This window comes from Anomaloglossus baeobatrachus, chromosome 8 (genome assembly GCF_048569485.1).
Source record: "Anomaloglossus baeobatrachus isolate aAnoBae1 chromosome 8, aAnoBae1.hap1, whole genome shotgun sequence".
In the NCBI taxonomy this organism is placed as follows: domain Eukaryota; kingdom Metazoa; phylum Chordata; class Amphibia; order Anura; family Aromobatidae; genus Anomaloglossus; species Anomaloglossus baeobatrachus.
In genome coordinates, this window is record NC_134360.1 from 244530836 (window position 1) to 244553236 (window position 22401).

The window sequence follows — 22401 nt, forward strand, 5'->3', positions numbered from 1 at the left end:
CTTGGAACTTACTGCTGATACTTTATCTCTTTTAGGTTCTAGTTTGCACAATATAAACCTCTGATTTCTTGCTCGCTTTTCCTGCTCTGCAATTTCTTTGTATTTTTTTCAATGCTTCCTCCTTTCTGATGTCATTTCCAGACTTAAAATAGGTAAAAAATAAAAATGAGAAAAGCGGCCAAATAATAAAGTGTCCATAAGTGGGCGGCCGTAGATCTTTTACTTGTCACAATCTTGGAATGTTACAAATATTACTATTGAATAGTGGAATTTGAGGAGGGTTGAGGGTTTGGCCCCATTATGGCCTGATCGTTGGCTGTCCCCCAATCTTTCGGTTTGGCTATAAATTCAGAAAGATCATAGTTATAACTTTTAGCATTTGAGGACCATTATTGGTAATGATCCGTGCTGAATATCGCGGGCTCGCAGTGGAGGACGCTGATCGTATGCCATGTTCAGGGCCCTTTTCTTGTATCTACCTCTCAGGCTTCCGCAGGCACATCTCCCTCTGCTTGCTTTCTTACGCTGCCCTTACAGCCTGATTATTGAATTACTGAGGGAAAGATTTCCTTCTTAAACAGGACGCAGAGAAAGGAAAGCCGGAATCTCGACTCTTCCCAATGTGACCCCAACGCACATTGTACCGGACAGAACTGAGTCCAAAGACACCAAAGACCTGGGGGTTGTTCCGGAATCCTCGCCAATAAGTAGGTGTTTGAGGTCGTTTTTTTCAATGACTTTTTATCCTGTCCTGAAAATGAAGTGAGCGTCATTTTGTGTGAACCATAACTAACGATATTTGACCTTTTTTAAGCATTTTCTTTTCTTTTTTTTTTTCTTTCATAGTATATAACAATTTCTGCCATTTCATATAACATTCTGGTGTTAGAAACACTCGTCCTTGAGACCGAAGATGATCACTGAAGATTCATTTCTAATCACACAGTGCAATTCACAAATAGAATTAAAGGGATTGTCCAGAAAATACTGATGACCTATCGTAAGGTTAAGTCCTCAATATTGTAGTCCTAGACAATCCCTTTAATGTCTATAATCAGCCAGGTCACTGTGCACATACATGACATTAGTTATCCTATACTAATCCTAAATTATATTTTGTATTACTCCAGAGCTGCACTCACTATTCTGCTGGTGCAGTCACCATGTACATACATTACATTACTTATTCTGCACTGATCCTGAGTTACTTCCTGTATTATGCTCCAGAGCTGCACTCACTATGCTGCTGGTGCAGTCACTGTGTACATACACTACATTACTGATCCTCTACTGATCCTGAGTTACATCCTGTATTACATTCCAGAGCTGCACTCACTATGCTGCTGGTGCAGTCACTGTGTACATACATTACATTACTGATCCTCTACTGATCCTGAGTTACATCCTGTATTACATTCCAGAGCTGCACTCACTATTCTGCTGGTGCAGTCACTGTGTACATACATTACATTACTTATCCAGTACTGCTCCTGACTTACATCCTGTATTATACTCCAGAGCTGCACTCACTATTCTGGTGGTGCAGTCACTGTGTACATACATCACATTACTTATTCTGCACTGATCCTGAGTTACATTCTGTATTATACTCCAGAGCTGCACTCACTATTCTGCTGTATACACATTTCTTTCTTTTTCTCTACCCTGAGATATCGATGTACTGTATTATACTCCAGCAGCAGAATAGGGCGTCCAACTGTGGATTATAGTACAGGACGTAATGTAAGATCAGTACAGGAAATATAATAAATGTATATAATGACTCTACCAGTAGAATAGTGAGTGCATCTCTGGAGTAATAATAATAATACTTTTTATTTACCGTATATAGTGCCAACATATTCCACACCACTTTACAATTAAGCAGGGACATGTACAAGCAATAAAACAAAACAAAGTAACAAATAGCTCAACAGTTACAGGAGGAGGGAGGGTCCTTCTCGCAAGCTACAATCTATAAGGAACTTGGGGAACACAATAGGTAGAACGTGCTTGTTGTGTATGGTGCGGCCATCATTATAATAAATGAGGGATATAACTCAGGATCAGTACAGGATCAGTAATGTATTGTATGTGCACAGTGACTGCACCAGCAGAATAGTGAGTGCAGCTCTGGAGTATAATACTATATGTAACTCAGGATAAGTACAGGATAAAAAATACATACTGTAGATCAATGCAGCCAACTTGCAAGCTACTTTCCCCCATGGGATACAATTTCGATTAAGCTCTGTTAAGTGTTACTTTTTTATATATGAATTAATTAATATGAATGTCATGGATTCCCGGGACAGAGTGCAATGATGAGATACAATTAACAGGAGCATCGTATTATTCATTGTGTGGAAAAATTAATGTATTGATGGACTGCCCTGTATGTTCCTCAAGGCTCTTGTCTAAATACACTATATGTAAAGGATTGGTTTAAAATATTCTCAAGTGATTTTTTTTTCTCAGTGTTTTAGTACAAGATCAGTAATTTAATTTATGTACACAGTGACTGCACCAGCAGAATAGTGAGTGCAGCTCTGGAGTATAATAAAGGATGTAACTCAGGATCAGTACAGGATAAGTTAATGTAATGTATGTACACAGTGACTGCACCAGCAGCATAGTGAGTGCAGCTCTGGAGTATAATACTGGATGTAACTCAGGATCAGTACAGGATAAGTAATGTAATGTATGTACACAGGGACTGCACCAGCAGAATAGTGAGTGCAGCTCTGGAGTATAATAAAGGATGTAACTCAGGATCAGTACAGGATAAGTTAATGTAATGTATGTACACAGTGACTGCACCAGCAGCATAGTGAGTGCAGCTCTGGAGTATAATACTGGATGTAACTCAGGATCAGTACAGGATAAGTAATGTAATGTATGTACACAGGGACTGCAGCAGCAGAATAGTGAGTGCAGCTCTGGAGTATAATACAGGATGTAACTCAGGATCAGTACAGGATAAGTAATGTGATGTATGTACACAGTGACTGTACCAGCAGAATAGTGAGTGCAGCTCTGGAGTATAATGCTATATGTAACTCAGTAACTCAGGATCAGTACAGGATAAGTAATGTAATGTATGTGCACAGTGATTGCACCAGCAGAATAGTGAGTGCAGCTCTGGAGTATAATACAGGAGGTAACTCAGGATCAGTACAGGATAAGTAATGTATGTACACAGTGACTGCACCAGCAGAATAGTGAGTGCAGCTCTGGAGTATAATACAGGAGGTAACTCAGGATCAGTACAGGATAAGTAATGTATGTACACAGTGACTGTGCCAGTAGAATAGTGAGTGCAGCTCTGGAGTAAAACACAGGAAAACGTAGCAGCAATACCGACAGTCACTCAACTGTATGTAAACTGAGAAATAGGATTCAAAGATGCACATTAGTAACAGTAGTAAAACCCTTGATGAGTTACAGTTTCTTCTGTTGCTGAGTACTTGTAGACTTATTACTACATATAGAAGGAGATATATGAATATTTCTGCATAGATGTTACAGATCCGCCATTGATCTTGACATTCTTAGACACTTTTTTGAGCTTCTGCCTCTGGTGGATGTTTTTCTTATTATTTACACTAGGGATCTGTGCCCTCTGAGGAGGTGATGATCTGATACTGGCCACTCTCCAATGTTCAATACTGGTATTCATTACACATCATAAGTATGTGCCCGGGGGAAGATGTCCTCATTTCTGGATTTGTAGCCCTGATCAAAGTGGCTGGTGGCTGCAATAATGGACGCAGAACAACGGAGTCCTTCTGGCACGCTGCATTCACATAGAGGACGGATGCACGTTTGTCGCCGGCGGTCAATGCCACACGAATAAGATGTAAATCATCGCACACAATATGCTCCTCTCTTCAGGCTTTGTGTCACAATGTGCATTCATTGGACTTGTCTTTTTACGTACGGCGTTCGTGACATGAAGCTATAATTAAACACCCCGTGGTAAAAATGGGTCTTTTTTTTTTCCCCGAAAAGCGTGCCACTAACGAACATCACATAGAGAGCCCCAGGGGAGGCTGATAGGGATACTACAGGCATCGGATTATAGCTGGGAACTTATCCGAGTCAATAACTGCTACAAATCTACAATGGTAACATAGTGAGGGTACATTACACTGTGTGCAGAATTATTAGGCAAACGAGTATTTTGATCCCATGACACTTTTTATACATGTCGTCCTCCTCCAAGCCAAGCTGTATAGGCTGAGAGCCAACTACCAATTAAGTAAATCAGGTGCTGTGCATCTCTGTAATGAGGAGGAGTGCGGCGTAATGGCATCAACACCCTATATAAGGGGGGCTTAATTATTAGGAAACTTCCTTTCCTTTGGCAAAATGGGTCAGAAGAGAGATTTGACGGGCTCTGAAAAGTCCACAATTGTCAGAAGTCTTGCAGAGGGATGCAGCAGTCTTGAAATTTCCAAACTTTTGAGGTGTGATCACCGAACAATCAAGCGTTTCATGGCAAATAGCCAACAGGGCCGCAAGAAGCGTGTTGGGCAAAAAAGGCGCAAAATAACTGCCCATGAATTGAGGAAAATCAAGCGTGAAGCTGCCAAGATGCCATTTGCCACCAGTTTGGCCATATTTCAGAGCTGCAACGTTACTGGAGTATCAAAAAGCACAAGGTGTGCCATACTCAGGGACATGGCCAAGGTAAGGAAGGCTGAAAAACCACCACCTCTGACCAAGAAACATAAGATAAAACCTCAAGACTGGGCCAAGAAATATCTTAAGTCTGATTTATTTTTTTTTTACAGGTTTTCTGGACTGATGAAATGAGAGTGACTCTTGATGGGCAGATGGATGGGCCAGAGGCTGGATCAGTAAAGGGCAGAGAGCTCCACTCCGACTCAGACGCCAGCAAGGTGGGGGTGGGCACTGGTATGGGCTGGGATCAGCAAAGATCAACTTGTGGGGCCTTTTCGGGTTGAGGATGGAGTGAAGCTCAACTCCCAGACCTACTGCCAGTTTCTGGAAGACAACTTCTTCAAGCAGTGGTACAGGAAGAAGTCGGTATCGTTCAAAAAACACATGATTTTCATGCAGGACAATGCTCCATCACATGCATCCAACTACTCCGCAGCGTGGCTGGCCAGTAAAGGTCTAAAAGATGAAAAAATAATGACATGGCCCCCTTGTTCACCTGATCTGAACCCCATAGAGAACCTGCGGTCCCTCATAAAATGTGAGATCTACAGGGAGGGAAAACAGTCACCTCTGGGAGCAGTGTCTGGAGGCTGTGGTGGCTGCTGCACGCAATGTTGATCGTGAACAGATCAAGCAATGACAGAATCTATGGATGGTCGGCTGCTGAGTGTCCTCATAAAGAAAGGGGGCTATATTGGTCACTCATTGTTTTGGGGTTTTGTTTTTGCATGTCAGAAATGTTTATTTCTAAATTTTGTGCAGTTAGTGAGATGGAAATATATCTGGTTTTTATTAAGTTGCCTAATAATTCTGCACAGTAATAGTTACCTGCACGAACAGAATCCTTCTAAGATAGCCAAATCTAAAAAAACCCTCCTACTGCCAAAAATATTAAGCTCTGATATTTATGAGTCTTTGGGTTGATTGAGAACATAGTTGTTGATCAATAATAAAAAAAATACTCTAAAATACAACTTGCCTAATAATTCTTGACACGGTCTATCTATATATATATATATATATATATATATATATATATATATATAATATAATATACTATTCTAGTGCCCAGGGAAGATACAAATAATACAGGCGGATTAGTATGTTACCACCACACTGCTACTGACCAATATCTAGTGTACCAAGACCATTTGTGCCAATAATAACACTATAAAAGTAAGTATAGAAAAGAAGAATGAAAAGCCGACACTCACCCGTGTATAAAAATTCAGCAAACTTTATTGCAAATTAGTAAAATTACAGCCTGGTATAAAGTATGATGAATTTTTACGCCACCTTTTCGTTTTTCTTTTCTTTACTAATTTTGACTACTTTATGTATATTTATTGAGCATCACCCTAGCACACATGGAATAATGTTTTTGGTTACTAACCCCTTCTTCTTATGGTATTAAAGTGAGAAATTATACCACCAAGCCATGAATTTAACCAATCAACACATAGGGGACAATTGATAATCCCATCTACACCAGAAAACTGGGGGTAAAAACTCAGAAAATGTGTCACAAATGCAACTTGCAACAAATTTTGTAACTTTTTGTGCCTTGGAAAAGGAGGCGCAGCTCGTGGCTGACGTAGAGTTAATTTTCTTTTGATTGGACAGAATAAAGATGGGATTCTTAATACGTTTCTGCTCCACTGGGCTATAGCTTCACGTATGGCAGCAGGTTTTTCCCTTTATAAGCTGCGGCCACCACCAGTGAGCTCTTATATACAGCGTTTTAGAATACTGTATATAAGAGCCCAGGCCGCTCTATATAATGAAAAAAACACTTAGGGGGCGGCGCGATGTAATGAGCGTAGCTGGTCGAGGGTTCGGTGTTGCCTCCATATTGTGCGATCGCCATCCTCCTTCTACCCAGCCCCGTGTGGATGACGTGTCCAGTGTCATCCACACAGAGACCTCCATTGCTCTCCTGCGCAGGCGCACATTGATTTGCATTGCTGAGTGCAGATAAAAGTACTGTAATGCGCAGGCGCGAGGAAAGGTTAAAGACTGCCTGTGCATGCGCACTACAATACGTTGATCTGCCCTCAGCTAGGGAGATCAAAGTGCGCCTGCGCAGGAGAGCAATACCGGCCTGTGTGGATGATGTAGGACGCATCATCCATACTGGGCTGGGAAGAAGGACGGCAATCGCACAAGATGGGGGAAGCGCCGAACCCACGACCAGCGACACCCATCGGACTGGACCGCCCGCTAGTTGAGTATTTTATAAAAGTGTTTGTTATGTTATACAGCGGCCTGGGCTCTTATATACACCATTCCAGAATACTGTATATGAGAGCTCACTGGTGGTGGCCGCAGCTTATAGGGGACAAATCTGATGACGGGTTCCCTTTAAAGCACCACCCTACTTAAAAAGGTGGTCTGGTCTAAAATGACAAGTCTGCAGACCCTGTGTGTGACTCTGTGTGACTGCAGACATGTGAATGCTCACATCGCGTCCACCGTGCACTGTGAGGATCCGGTGTCAGAGCCCTGGGAATGGCTGTCACGTAGCTGTGACTGTATTTTCCTTGCTAGAATCCGACTAGATGGACGCAGGCCTCACTCCATACACTTGCATTGAACAAGGCTGTGCCCATGTAGTCCGAATGTGTCCTGTAGTGTGCATATTACAAACTCGCAGCCACGTGACCGCCATTCCCAGATTCAACACCGGAGAATCCTCGCAGTGCATAGTGCGTGTGATGTAAGGATTCACAAGTCTGCAGTCGCATAGGATGACTGCAGACTTGTCATTTTACCCCAGACATCCCCTCTAAAGAGGGACTTACACCGCGAGATCATCCTAAACAGGCGTTTTGTAGTAATCCTGCAGACGAAACAGATTGCCGATCACTCAACATATAAGCGAAATGCTCGGGTGAAACGATCTTTTGGTTTGCACAAAAAAGTATCATCTTGTGTAAAGAAGACCTGTGCTGGCGAGAACAATGGCAGCCGACACCACAAAGCGATTTATCACAACAGATCGTTCACTGCACATTTGTACTGTGTGAACTTCCTATTAAACAAACGCCACCGACGGGCAGACGGTCAATGCTGCGCATCGTGCAGCGTAACCGATCTCATCACCGGTAGTATCACCACCATACACTGATGATAGGGGGCCAGATACCAGCTGTATCCAGGCTCTCTGCACATCATATAAGTGATTACAGCTCATCTGATTTTGGTCATTCTCTTTCCCAATTCTTTTTTTTCTTTACAAGGTCGCTGAGAAGATTTACACCTATTATTTTTTTTAAAAGGGACAAGAACAGTGTAAAAAAAGCAAAAAAAAAAACCCTAATTTTTTTGCACAAATTTAAAATACAGCAAATTTTGCAACTTTTTTTTAATCACAAAACTGGCACAAAACTCTCTGTAAAGTATAGAAGAATTACATCTTGTAATGCATAGAATAGACTTTATTTGCAAAAACACAAGATGCCCCCCAGACGTGTGCCCGAATGGGTGTAAAGTTTCTTCATTCTAAGCAGAGAAGAATGTTGTTATAAAAGTAATAATAATAATTCTGTTATATTGAGAATGTGAAGTGCGTTAGGAAAAAGACATATATACCAGGAGAGGGACCATAGGTACCAGGAAGGGGACAGTATATACCAGGATGGGTCCAGTAGGGGGACAGTATTTGCCATGAGGGCCCCATGAGGGGGACAGTAGACACCAGGAGGGTGACAGTATATACCAGGAGGGGCCCAGTATGGGGACATATATACCAGGATGGTGCATATATACTAGGATAGTGACATATATACCAGGATGGGGGACATTATTACCAGGACGAGGGACATTTTTACCAGGATGGGGTTATATATCTACACCAGGATGTGGAATATAATGGAAACATATATACTAGGATGGGGAACATCTATACTAGGATAGGGAACATATATACCAGGATGAGGACATATATACCAGGAGGGGCCCAGTATGGGGCCATATATACCAGGATGGTGCATATATACTAGGATTATGACATACATACCAGGAGGAGGGACACTTTAACCAGGATGGGGTTATATATATATATATATATATATATATATATATATATACACACCAGGATATGGAATAGAATGGGGAACATATATAGTAAGATAGGGAACATATATTCCAGGATGAGGACATATATACTAGGAGGGGGACAGTATATACTAGGAGGGGCCCAGTATGGGGACATATTTACCAGGATGGTGATATATATACACCAGGATGGGGGACATTTTTACTAGTATGGGGTTATATATACACTAGGATGTTAGCTAGAATGGGGAATATATATACCAGGGTGGCAGACATATATATCAGGATGGGGGGGTTATTTATATATATATATATATATATATATATATGTATATATATATTATTATAGCGCCATTTATTCCATGGCGCTTTACAAGTGAAAGGGTATACGTACAACAATCATTAACAGTACATAACAGACTGGTATAGGAGGAGAGAGGACCCTGCCCGCGAGGGCTCACAGTCTACAGGGAATGGGTGATGGTACAATAGATGAGGACAGAGCTGGTTACGCAGTGGTCTACTGGACTGAGGGCTATTGTAGGTTGTAGGCTTGTTGGAAGAGGTGGGTCTTGAGGTTCCTCTATATATGTATATGTATATGTATATATATATATATATATATATATATATATATATATATGTATATGTATGTTTGTATGTATAATATATATATATATATATATGTATATATATATATATATATATATATGCCAGGGGGACATAAATACCTGGATGAGGGGCATATACCAGGAAGTAGCCTAGGATGTGGACATTAGAACAGGATGGGGGACATTACTACATAATTGGGGGGAGGGGCAACTTGTATGTATTTATAGGATTTAAAACGCTAAATGTATACACATGTGACCAACGTAAGGGGGACACAGGTCCACATTTTGCACCACCACCGAACTCTAGTTACGTCACTGGATGTAATACTTGTTGTATCCCTCCATCCACTGCTGCTCATGTCACCGTCCCACCATCGTGTATAATGCGGAGAAGGATTGAGACGTTTCGCTGATCTTACAATACTGTCATCATGTTACAAGATCACGGAGTTCTGACCTCTGAGCATCGGTCCAGAAGGATTACATTGTATCCAAGGAGCAGAAAAAGTTACAGTGTTCAGTGGTTACATCTGTAATTTATCTCTGCAGGAAAGTTAAGCTCTTAATATAAAGTGCAAAATGAGAGATTGCTCAGATTGTGGTGAGTCGTGAGGATTTACGGTCGGTAACGTGCAAGATTGAGGGTCTGCGGTTGGAGGCTGCAGCGCTGGATTCTGTGGCTTATTGCTTCATGTCGCTCACTTTCATCTACTCTGAGATTTATGATTTGTAATCACCGCAATGAAACCCCCGGGACGTGTTTTCTCTCTCGTTCCTATGCACTTGTGTAAACCTGAAATTACCTGATCGGGAAAGTAGACGCAGCCGCCGAGGGAAGCTCACAGGTGACGATGACAGTAATAATAGCAACCTGCTGCTTATACTAGATTATCAGTTATGCTCAGGTATTTCCTTACAGCCATAAATGATCATTGACATTTCAAGGCTCAGCAAAATAGTCACATACGCAGCAAGTTCAACAATTTTATATTTTTGGTTGAGAGCCGATTGATCGTCACAAACTTAATTTTTGCAACCTTTGGTCTTTTTATACCGGCTTCCACTATCTTTTTGAAAGTGCGTGACGCATAGATGAAAGGTCATGGTCAACAAATACATCATATGTGTTATGCGCACAAAAGTGCACACGTGGTAAATAACGAAACATAAAGTCTTATTAATACTACTACACCTGACCAGCCCAGTCCTTGTACAGACTAGGAGGTCTCAGCTGCACAGTCTCTAAAGGCCCCTGCGCAGAATAAAGTGACCCTAGCTGGATGACTCAGATGACACCTTGAATCTTCGCCTCCTAAGTGGCCATCGAGAGTATCAGATACCTTCTAAAGAATCTGGGGGAAATTGCAGAGTAAAATAAGGTAAACTATTGTGAATGTCATCCGAATGGGTGCTGGTGTGGAGCTCCCTCTGGTGGCCAGGAATGGTAATGAAGCTGAATTTGAATCTGTGATTCAGACAGGTGATGGAATTAATTGGGATTCCAGGAAATCCTATTGCAGATCAGGCTAGTTTTATTTAGGAGAGCATTTTGTGCCTGGTGGTCGCCGGTGATAAATGTTTCTGGGTGCTTCTGAAGATGGCTGGAAGTTTTCCGTTCTGTTTTTTTCCCATTTATTTGGTGCCTGAATCTACTCAGATAAGTTTACTGTTTCTGTGCCTAAATGCTGGATTTGCACTTTAAGTGTTTCTGCATATTCCATTTGGTTCTGTGTTTGCTTTCTTGTATATGAGGATCTGTCTTTCTGCTTTTCCTCCAGCAAGAAAGGGAGCTTGCTCTCTGTTCATGTTTGGATTATTTGCACTTTAGAATATTATTTGTTCTGTGATTTTGTTTCTTCCCATTATATCTGCAGTTCTGTTTAAAGTGTCTGGCACAAGAGTACCTGATATTGTGGGGGAGAGTCCGTGTGGTCTCAGTATTTTTTATTATCAGGAGATTGGTATTTTTGCAGGGTTTTTTGCTGGCTGCAATCAGTTATCTGACCTGTCCTCTTCTATCTAGTAAGTCGGGCCTCACCTTTGCTGATCTATATTTTCTATCTGTGTATTGTGTTCTCACAACTAAAGGTATGTATAGAATCAGCATGATAGTGCCAGTATAGCACTGGCTTTAGCTTGTATAGGAAAATCCTGGTGGCTGGTCCTCTTTAACCTACTGGGAGAGAACGAAAATAGCCATGAAAGTCAATGTAGGAAGAGGTACTAGCCATGTATAGTACAGACCAAAAGTTTGGACACACCTTCTCATTCAAAGAGTTTTCTTTCTTTTCATGACTCTGAAAATTGTAGATTCACATTGAAGGCATCATAACTATGAATTAACACATGTGGAATGAAATACTTAACAAAAAAGTGTGAAACAACTGAAAATATGTCTTATATTCTAGGTTCTTCAAAGTAGCCACCTTTTGCTTTGATTACTGCTTTGCACACTCTTGGCATTCTCTTGATGAGCTTCAAGAGTTAGTCACCGGAAATGGTCTTCCAACAGTCTTGAAGGAGTTCTCAGAGATGCTGAGCACTTGTTGGCCCTTTTGCCTTCACTCTGCGGTCCAGCTCTCCCCAAACTATCTCGATTGGGTTCAGGTCTGGTGACTGTGGAGGCCAGGTCATCTGGCGTAGCACCCCATCACTCTCCTTCTTAGGGGTACTTTGCACGTTGCGACATCGCTAGCATTTGCTCCAGCGTGATAGCACCCGCCCCCATCATACATGCGATATCTTGTGATTGCTGCCGTAGCGAACATAATCGCTATGGCAGCTTCACACGCACATACCTGGGCAGCGACTTCACTGTGACCGCTGAACAATCCGTCTTTCAAGGGGGAGGTGCATTTGGCGTCACAGCGACGTCACTAAGTGGCCGCCCAATAGAAGCGGAGGGGTGCTTGTTGCCTGTCCTTAGCAGTGGTTTCCTAGCAGCTATTTGACCATGAAGGCCTGCTGCACAAAGTCTCCTCTTAACAGTTGTTCTGGAGATGTGTCTGCTGCTAGAACTCTGTGTGGCATTGACCTGGTCTCTAATCGGAGCTGATTTCTGAGGCTGGTGACTCGTATACACTTATCCTCCGCAGCAGAGGTGACTCTTGGTCTTCCTTTCCTGGGGCGGTCCTCATGTGAGCCAGTTTCTTGGTAGCGTTTGATGGTTTTTGCCACTGCACTTGGGGACACTTTCAAAGTTTTCCAAATTTTTCGGACTGACTGACCTTCATTTCTTAAAGTAATGATGGCCACTCGTTTTTCTTTACTTAGCTGCTTTTTTCTTGCCATAATACAAATTCTATCAGTCTATTCAGTAGGACTATCAGCTGTGTATCCACCAGACTTCTGCACAACACAACTGATGGTCCCAACCCCATTTATAAGGCAAGAAATCCCACTTATTAAACCTGACAGGGCACACCTGTGAAGTGAAGACCATTTCCGGTGACTACCTCTTGAAGCTCATCAAGAGAATGTGAAGAGTGTGCGAAGCAGTAATCAAAGCAAAAGGTGGCTACTTTGAAGAGCCTAGACTATAAGACATATTTTCAGTTGTTTTTTTTGTTAAGTATTTCATTCCACATGTGATAATTCATAGTTTTGATGCCTTCAATGCGAATCTGTATTTTCAGAGTCATGAAAATAAAGAAAACTCTTTGAATGAGAAGATGTGTCCAAACATTTGGTCTGTACTGTATATCGGCCAAGTTCCTACCTTTAGTACTTTCTCAGTGGTTCCTTAGAAGACCACAGGGGCATGAATTATCTTCCAATAGGGCCTTTTTGCAACATCACATTTTGGAGATTGAACCAACCAATGACTAAAGAGAAGCACAGTATTGCATAATGCCCATGTCTGCCATTGCGCGAGGACCTGGGCTACACCAAGCGTGAATGCCGCCGTGGATGTGATCTATCGGCTGCTATTACATAGCGGACTATATGACTTTGTATAGACACAAGTATCCTGATGACTTGGAGGCCATGATTAATATTTTCCTATGACAGTGACGGCCTCACCCAGAGAATGAATGATTCCAGACCCTCCATCGACATGTAGCGTAATAGTTACTGGCCGCAGATATTAAGTATTCCCTTGGTTTCATGATGTTTCAATAGAGAACAAAGGTCAGTTTTGTTACCATAGACCAAAAGCAACTAGAAAAATGTCACGGTTTTAAGATGCTTCATGTTATACAGTTATTCGTATGGTATGCATCCCCTTTTTCTCATCTTTGGCAAAGAATGATCCATTATACTATATGTTACTAATATGCATAGGCAGATTTCCTAGCTCAAAACGCGCTGTAACACTTGGGGTGTGCACAGGATAACCCTAAATTATGATACAGAACCTGTATTTGCTATTAGTTTACAGTTGCAAGACTTATCGTGCAATCCTTTTTTTTTTTTTCTGACCGGCTGATTCCAATTTCCAGTGGCGGACATATAGCCGTAGCCGGTGCAGCCTCATCGGGGCCCAGAGGGGAGGGGAGGCCCTCACAACCAGGATCTGACTAGCCTGGTGGGACAGTGTGGGCTCCATGAACAATTCTTGCACAGTGGCCCTATGCTCTCAGTGTACGCCCCTGCAAATTGCAAATACCCAACGCCACCATTTCTGTTCCTCTATTGGAATCCTTTAAGAGCTTCGGTCAAAAAACAGTGTCTCATGGTGCGGTAATGTGCCATGCAGCAAAATCGTTGGATTTACCCTGAATTCTTCCAATTTTGCAATCTGTATTTTTTTCCAAAACTATATTTTACAAATATTTTTTTTTTTTTTTTTTAATTCTTCACTTGTTCAGAAACCAGAAAATCCCTTGTAATACACAAGCAATCGGTAAAAGTTCAGAGTAAACTTAGCCCTATTATGAAAATTTTACATTTTTAGTTAAAAAGGCAAAATCCATCCACAAAAAATATGTGCATGTTTTACCCTTGCCTTAAAGGGAATCTGTCAGCAGGTTTTTGATACCTTATTTAAGAACAACATGATCTAGACAAAGAGACTCTGAATTTAATGATGTATCACTTAGATTAGTGGCTGCAGTTGTTCTGACACAGTCAAAGATTTTAGATATTGTATGTAGCAGAGCTGGGAGAACTTCCCTGGCCCATACCAGGCTTCCATAGACAAAAGATGCTAATCACAAAAGGGGGCCGAGTCGGATTAGAGTTCACAAGCTGCTGAGACCCACTAATGATAAAGATGAGAGGCTGAAGCTAACATTGCAAATAAACAAGAAAAGACTGTGAGATAACTGGGCTGAAGTCTCTGTTTTAACACTTACAGCATGCGGTCGTCTGGTTATATTGCAGAAATCTACTGACAGAGTCCCTTTAAGGCCTGGAAATAGCCCAGAAATTATTATATTGGCGGTTGATGCCATTTAGTTGATGGATAAGATTATCTGCTTATTTCTTGTATGTGAAATTTTCATCAATTTTTGCACCATGTGTTCATTTTCACCATCAGTGTTTCAGCATTTTTTTCTCATATGCAAAAATAAATAAATAGATTAAACTCCTGATGGAGGGATCTCAATCGTTTCTTATGGAGGATGCAGCTGGAGCGGCATCCGGATGGGCTCCAAGTGTTTTGCGGCTCCCAAAACTTGAATGTGCACTTTTTATTCAGGATGCGGATGAAAATTGGATATTTCTCCACTTTTTTGTGAACACTCAACAAAATAAAAAAAACAAAACAGACATAGACTATATTGGGTATGTGTCCTCTCTGTGATAGATGAAGTATGTGAGACCTCCATCCAGGGGGCTTCAGGGACACATGAGCCGGATGAAGAATTTATTTTGTTTCCAGTTTTGCTCTATATCACTGACCCTGCACCCGAGAACTCGTCGTCCGGGAATGTAGCGGATAGATGTTATGACATGAAAGCATTCCATCTTCAGCTTATAGTAAAGAGACGATATAGGGGTCACCGGAGTAAGGCAGCTGGTGCGATGCGCCATGAATCAGCCCAGGGTTTACATCATCAGGTAGATATGAGGTTTTTATGGTAACAGCAAGTCCCAGTCACCATGTCGAACCTTGCAGGACCGGAGTGTCCCTTTTCATGTCCAGTAATCGTCCATTAGAACGGATCCGTTGGCAAAAAAGTTCTGCAAACCCAACTTTCTTGTCTGTTTTGAAAAAATTGATTTGTTTTTTAAATATTGGAGTCTACGGAAAACTGATCCGGTATTTGATTGCTATTTATGCATCCATTTTTCTTGCACTAGTAAAGGATCTGGGTTTTTTTCTTACATGATCCGTTTCAAAAGGAAGATAAATAGCAATCAGTTAACAGATCCTTCCTCCATAGGCTCCAATGTTAAAAAAAAAAAAAAAACAAAAAAAAAAAACGGATCCTGCAAAAATCATTTTTCAAAATGATCAAGAAAGTTGTTTTTGCGGAACTTTTTTGCCAATGGATCCATTCTAAGGAACGATTATTGGACATAGACGTGTGATTTCAGCCTTAAGGGGGCTTTACACGCTACGACATCGCTAATGCGAACTCGTTGGGGTCACGGAATTGGTGATGCACATCCGGCCGCATTAGCGATGCCGTCTGTTGCGTGTGACACCTATGAGCGATTTTGCATTGTTGCAAAAACGTGCAAAATCGCTCATCGGTGACATGGGGGTCCATTCTCAAAAATTGTTACTGCAGCAGTAATGAGGTTGTTCCTCGTTCCTGCGGCAGCACACATCACTGCGTGTGACACCGCAGGAACGAGGAAGCTCTCCTTACCTGCGTCCCGCCGGCAATGCGGAAGGAAGGAGGTGGGCGGGATGTTACGTCCCGCTCATCTCCGCCCCTCCGCTTCTATTGGGCGGCCGCTCAGTGACGTCGCTGTGACGCCGCACAGACCGCCCCCTTAGAAAGGAGGCGGTTCGCCGGTCACAGTAACGTCGCCAGGCAGGTATGTGTGACGGGTCTGGGCGATGTTGTGCGGCACGGGCAGCGATTTGCCCGTGTCGTGCAACAGATGGGGTCGGGTACCCACGCTAGCGATATCGGGACCGATATCGCAGTGTGTAAAGCCCGCTTAACTGATTGATTCAGCGGCAATTCTACTGAATGGGTGATCAATCGTACAGATGTAGTTTTATTTACATGAAATCCTCAAACATATTTTAATGCAGTTTGAGTTTTCAATATGGTTTTAGTGATTTTCATGTGCACTGCGAAATTCCTTTGATCAAGAACTTAATATTTAAAAAAAAATCTATAATCCAGCGCTTTTTTCTGATAAAAATAAACAATAATCTTGAATTTTACACTGCCTTGAGCAGAAGACTGAGCAAAAAGAAGCAATTAAAGGGTACTTTACATGCTGCGACATCGCTAGCGATCTCGTTAGCGATGTGAAATTCTAGATCGCAAGTGCGATCTTTCGAGATCGCACATAGGTCATTTTACACATGTGCAATTCCGAAAGATCGCACTTGCGATCTAGAATTTCACATCGCTAACGAGATCGCTAGCGATGTCGCAGCATGTAAAGTACCCTTAAGGCTAGTTTCACACTTGCGTTGGACGGCTTCCGTAGCATTGCGTTGTGTGACGTATGTAACGGATGCTACGGATCGTACAAAACAACGGAAAGCTTTTTTTTTTTTCTTTACAGTTTTACCGGCAGCAGACTATTGTGAACGATCAGCTGATCGCTCTCAATAGCCGGCTGCTGGCCGCTCAGCTGAGTGCTCTCACATGCCGGCGCTCAGCTGATCGTTCGGCCGCCGAGAATGTGTGCAGGGGGCGGAGTGAGGAGTGGGTGGAGCCGAGTGGGCCATGGCGCTGAGGACAGGTGGGTGTGTGTATGTATGTATGTATGTATGTATGTGTGTGTGTGTGTACATACATGCGGAGTGGAGTGCGGGAGGGGGTGGAGCCAAGCGGGGAAGTGTCGGGCTCCCTGCACACGTAGCGAGGGTAAAGATCTGCAAAGCACTTTGCTTGGTTACCCGATATTTACATTGGCTCCCTGCACCCGTAACCAGAGAGAGCATGCGCAGTGAAATCCTACGGATTGCGCTGCTCAAAAAAGGTTGCATGCTGCGTTCCTCCCGCCCGGCGCAGCATTAAAATAACGACGCTGCGTCGTCCAGCGGATGCAACGCTGACACTTGCGTTACAGTGCGTCGTCCATAGAAGTCTATGGAGAATAGCGCAGTGCGTTAACGGACTGCGCTATTCTCCATAGTGACGGACTCTGCTGAACGCAAGTGTGAAAGTACCCTAAAGGGACTCTCTCAGCAGATTTCTGCAATATAACCTGACCACCACATGCTGCAAGAGTTAAAACAAAGGTTTCAGCCCTTCATCTGTTTCCCTTCAGGCTTAAGGCTACTTTCACACATCCGGTTTGAGCAGTGCGGCTCAATCCGGCTGTGAAAACTATGCAACGGATGCGGCGAAAACACCGCATCCTTTGCATAAGTTTTTACATGCGGCCCGTCCGTTTTTTTCCGGTTGCGGCATGCTACTGAGCATGCGCAGTGGAAAAAACCGCATGCGGTGAGCGGATGCGTTTTTTTCCGCATCGCGCTGCATCCGGCCTCCATAGGTATGCATTGAAAAATGCGCCGCAGCGGCCGGATGCGGCGCGATGCGGTGTTTTTTGCCGGAGCAAAAAACGTTGCAGGGAACGTTCGATCCGGCTGCGGCATCGGCTAAATCTGCCGCATGCGGCAAAAACCGGACCGAACGCAAGCCCCTGCGGCACAATACGGCACTAATGTAAGTCTATGCAAAAAAAACCGCAACCGGCGTTACAAAAGCCGGTTGCGGTTTTTCTGCAGAACGCCGTATTGTGCCGCAGAGCAAAAATCCGGATGTGTGAAAGTAGCCTAAGCTAACATTGCAGGTAAACAAAAAAAGACTGTGAGATCCAGTCTTTTTTTGTTTACCTGCAATGTTGGCTTAAGCTTCTTATCTTTATCATTAGTGGAGCTCAGCAGCAGGTGAGTTGTAGCCCAACTCCGCCCCTCTCTGTGACTTGCAGCTTCTATCTATGGAAATGTACACTGAAAGTCTGATGTTGTGGGAAAGGAACAGCTCTCAGAGCTCTGCTACATGCAAAATCTCAAATCTTTCACTGTGTCAGAGTGACTGCAGACTCTAATCTATGTGATACATTGAACTCAGGGCCGCTTTGCCTACATCATGCTTCTCTCAGATGAGGTAGCAAAAACCTGCTGACAGATTCCCTTTAAGGGACTATTTTACTAACTTGGCATCTATCATGTCATCCTAAAATTGACACATTATATTCATGCCGTTTGCCATTCTACATTTAGGGAAAGCTCCAGTTCTTTTCCTCCTTTTGCCCCTTTTTAATTTACTGCTCAGATTTTGGATTCCGCAAACGTTATCCAGTTGGAATGATATAATTATACCAGGACTATATCCACGTCCAGTATCACTAAAAGTAACTCCTGGCAATTTATATGAAATGCCCTCCTATGTATAAACTTGTACCCCCTGTTTCTTCCTTTTGCAGTGCATGAACCCTCAATCTGCAGCTGGAGGCTTATGTGAGCGCTGAGATCTCTGGCCACATTTGCACTAATCCAGTGATTCAGCAATGAGTCACCATGTTACATTTCACATACTTAGCCGCACTTTAAAATTGATCCCCATTACATTGTGGTTCATCTTCTAATTAATTGTGGTTGTGCAGCATTACATACACCGGAACCGCCTGAAACACAAAAATGCAGAACATCTCCAGGGATATTAATCAGTGCAATCTCCAGAGAACCAGCCAGTGTGGCTCATCAAAAATGGAGACTTTCCTGCTCCAAATAATGTTAAATTCATCATTCGAATTAATGTTTAATCTCATCAGTGAAAGTGGACCTGAAGGATATGCTGAATGAGATGCAGATTAATACACATCCCATAGGTAAATTATGGGATTAGGGCAGTATGAGCATGTTGTCTTGTGAGATTGGTATCAAGTCTTATACAGCATGTAACTCAGGATCATGTACTGTACATACACAGTGACTGCACCAGCAGAATAGTGAGTGCAGCTCTGGAGTATAATACAGGAGGTAACTCAGGATCAGTACAGGATAAGTAATGTAATGTATGGACACAGTGACTGCACCAGCAGAATAGTGAGTGCAGCTCTGGAGTAAAATACAGGAGGTAACTCAGAATCAGTGCAGGATAAGTAATGTAATGTATGGACACAGTGACTGCACCAGCAGAATAGTGAGTGCAGCTCTGGGGTATAATACAGGAGATAACTCAGGATCAGTACAGGATCAGTAATGTAATGTATGTACACAGTGACTGCACCAGCAGAATAGTGAGTTCAGCTCTGGAGTATAATACAGGAGGTAACTCAGGATCAGTACATGATAAGTAATGTAATGTATGTATACAGTGACTGCAGCAGCAGAATAGTGAGTGCAGCTCTGGGGTATAATACAGGCTGTAACTCAGGATCAGTACAGGATCAGTAATGTATGTACACAGTGACTGCACCAGCAGAATAGTGAGTGCAGCTCTAGAGTATAATGCAGGATAAGTAATGTAATGTATGTACACAGTGACTCCCCCTTCAGAATAGTGAGTGCAGATCTGGAGTATAATACAGGATGTAAGGATGTAACTCAGGATCAGTACAGGATAAGTAATGTCATGTATGTACATATTGACTGCATCAGCAGAATAGTGAGTGCAGCTCTGGAGTATAATACAGGATGTAATTCAAGATCAGTACAGGATAACTAATGTATGTACTCAGTGACTGCAGCAGCAGAATAGTGAGTGCAGCTCTGGAGTATAATACAGGATGTAATTCAAGTTCAGTACAGGATAAGTAATGTCATGTATGTACATATTGACTGCATCAGCAGAATAATGAGTGCAGCTCTGGAGTATAATACAGGATGTAATTCAAGATCAGTACAGGATAAGTAATCTATGTACTCAGTGACTGCAGCAGCAGAATAGTGAGTGCAGCTCTGGAGTATAATACAGGATATGTAATGTATGTACACAGTGATTCCCCCTTCAGAAAAGTGAGTGCAGCTCTGGAGTATAATACAGGATGCAACTAAGGATTAGTATAGGAGAAGTAATGTATGTACACAGTGAGCAGAATAGTGAGTGCAGCTCCGGGGTATAATACAGGATGTATCTTGCAGATTAGTTTATGTAATGTAGATGTATGTACATACGGTACTAGCTATATCCTTGCAGAATGTGGGGTGCAACCTTAAAATCAGTAGTAGAGGAGTAATTAAAGTATTTCCAAGTAACCTGTCTGTTTTTGTTGAGTCTCTCCATATGTGACCTCCACTTTAGCTTTGTAGCCTGACTTCTTCAGTTTAGCTTTGAAAGGTTAATTATATTGTTTCTGTTAAGTGACTATGCTGATATTAAAGAGGTCATTAAATTTTCACAATCACTGGTGCATACATGGGTGAGAAAAAAAAACGATCAGGAAAATGGATCACATCGACGGAGGGGAATGGCGTCAATATTGGCGGAGTCTGACGTGCGGCCTCATTGTAACATATTATGTAGTGTCTTTTAATGGAATGTTCTGTTTGTTTATTTTTTGTGCAGTTTGTTCAATATGTTCATAAAAGATTTACATTTGTTTGATTTCATTGTCTTTGCATTCAGATGACGTTGGACAGATCTGATACAGAGCAGGGTCGCTGCTGTTTTGGTCCTTTTGGTTCTGGGAGTTTGGATCGGATCGTTTTGGGCTGTATACCGTACACTTTATGTATTAGTACAGTTGTGGTTTGATGTGTGGTCCCAGGGAACATTCACAAGACACGACCTGCTCATCATCTCTTACCTTCTCTTCCTCACTACTCTCAGATTTCCTTTATCTGCTTCCCAGAAGTCTTCTTTTCTCCACACCCCTCCTCCCCCTTCCTCCCCCTTCCTCCCCCTTACTCCCCCTTACTCCCCCTTACTCCCCCTTCCTCCCCCTTCCTCCCCCTTCCTCCCCCTTACTCCCCCTTACTCCCCCTTCCTCCCCCTTTCTCCCTTTCTTTAGTACCTTGCTGACAGGTTAGTGGTTACAATCTCCTGCCAGACATTAAGCTCTTGTGCTGGCATCTCTCTCCTTCTTCTCATGTTTTGCCTTGAGGCAATTCCAAGGAATAGAGAACTAATCGGCTCGGCTGTCAGGATCAGCTGCAAACCTCTGACATGCTCCTGGGCTCCGTGTATATTGTTTTATGTCTTGACGGTGCCTGAAGGGAAATATCGAGGAGATTTCTATATTGCACCCATCTGATTAAACAATAAAGTTTATACTGTTTTTTTTAATTGCTCTTCAGATATAATTTTGATTTGTTTGCATTTCAGTAAATTGTCATCATATGTAACCAATTTATACAGCTTCACTACATCCTATGTGGACGCCATGCCTGTGCCGTCCTCTTCAGTGATGCAAAGGGCCACTGGTGGACACAGACAGAGAAGGGCCCCTATGCAAAAACAATATATGGGCCCTTTGCAGCCCATAGACTTACATTGCGCATCGAATACTCGCATAGCGGTGACCTATTCGTCGAATATTCGCGAAGCCGAATAATTGAGGTATTCGATCATCCTTATTGACTGGTCTTGGGTCAAAAAGACCTTTTGGGCTCTTCTAGTCTCCAGGGCCCAGGTACAATCGCAGCCCCTGTCCTATTGTAGTCATGAACTTGGATCAGGTGTGAAAGAGGGATCACAGTACAGTCACCAAACGTGTGGGAACCTCATCCCAAACACACTAAAGGGGGCTTTACACAGTAGCGATATCGCTAGCAATTTCTAGCGATAGCGACCGTGTAAGTACCCGCCCCCGTCGCGCATGCGATTGTTTGTGATCGCTGCCGTAGCGAACATTATCGCTACGCAGCGTCACACATACTTACCTGGTCGGCGACGTCGCTGTGACTGCCGAACAATCCCTCCTTCAAGGGGGAGGGACGTTCGGCATCACAGCGACATCACCGCAACGTCACTAAGCGGCCGGCCAATCAAAGCAGAGGGGCGGAGAT

At 42.8% G+C, this 22401-nt stretch overlaps 1 protein-coding gene across 5 annotated transcripts in view; it reads left to right on the top strand.

Moving 5' to 3' along the window:
- The window catches only part of ST3GAL3 (ST3 beta-galactoside alpha-2,3-sialyltransferase 3), a 363061-nt gene that overhangs the window by 158719 nt on the left and 181941 nt on the right, over positions 1 to 22401 (top strand). For 3 of the 5 annotated variants that reach the window (XM_075320480.1, XM_075320479.1, XM_075320481.1), the window contains one exon: positions 582 to 707. The exons of the other annotated variants lie outside the window; for them this stretch is intronic. In XM_075320480.1, coding sequence (XP_075176595.1) covers positions 582 to 707 — 126 coding nt within the window. The remainder of the gene's footprint in view (positions 1 to 581; positions 708 to 22401) is intronic. 5 annotated transcript variants of the gene reach the window in all.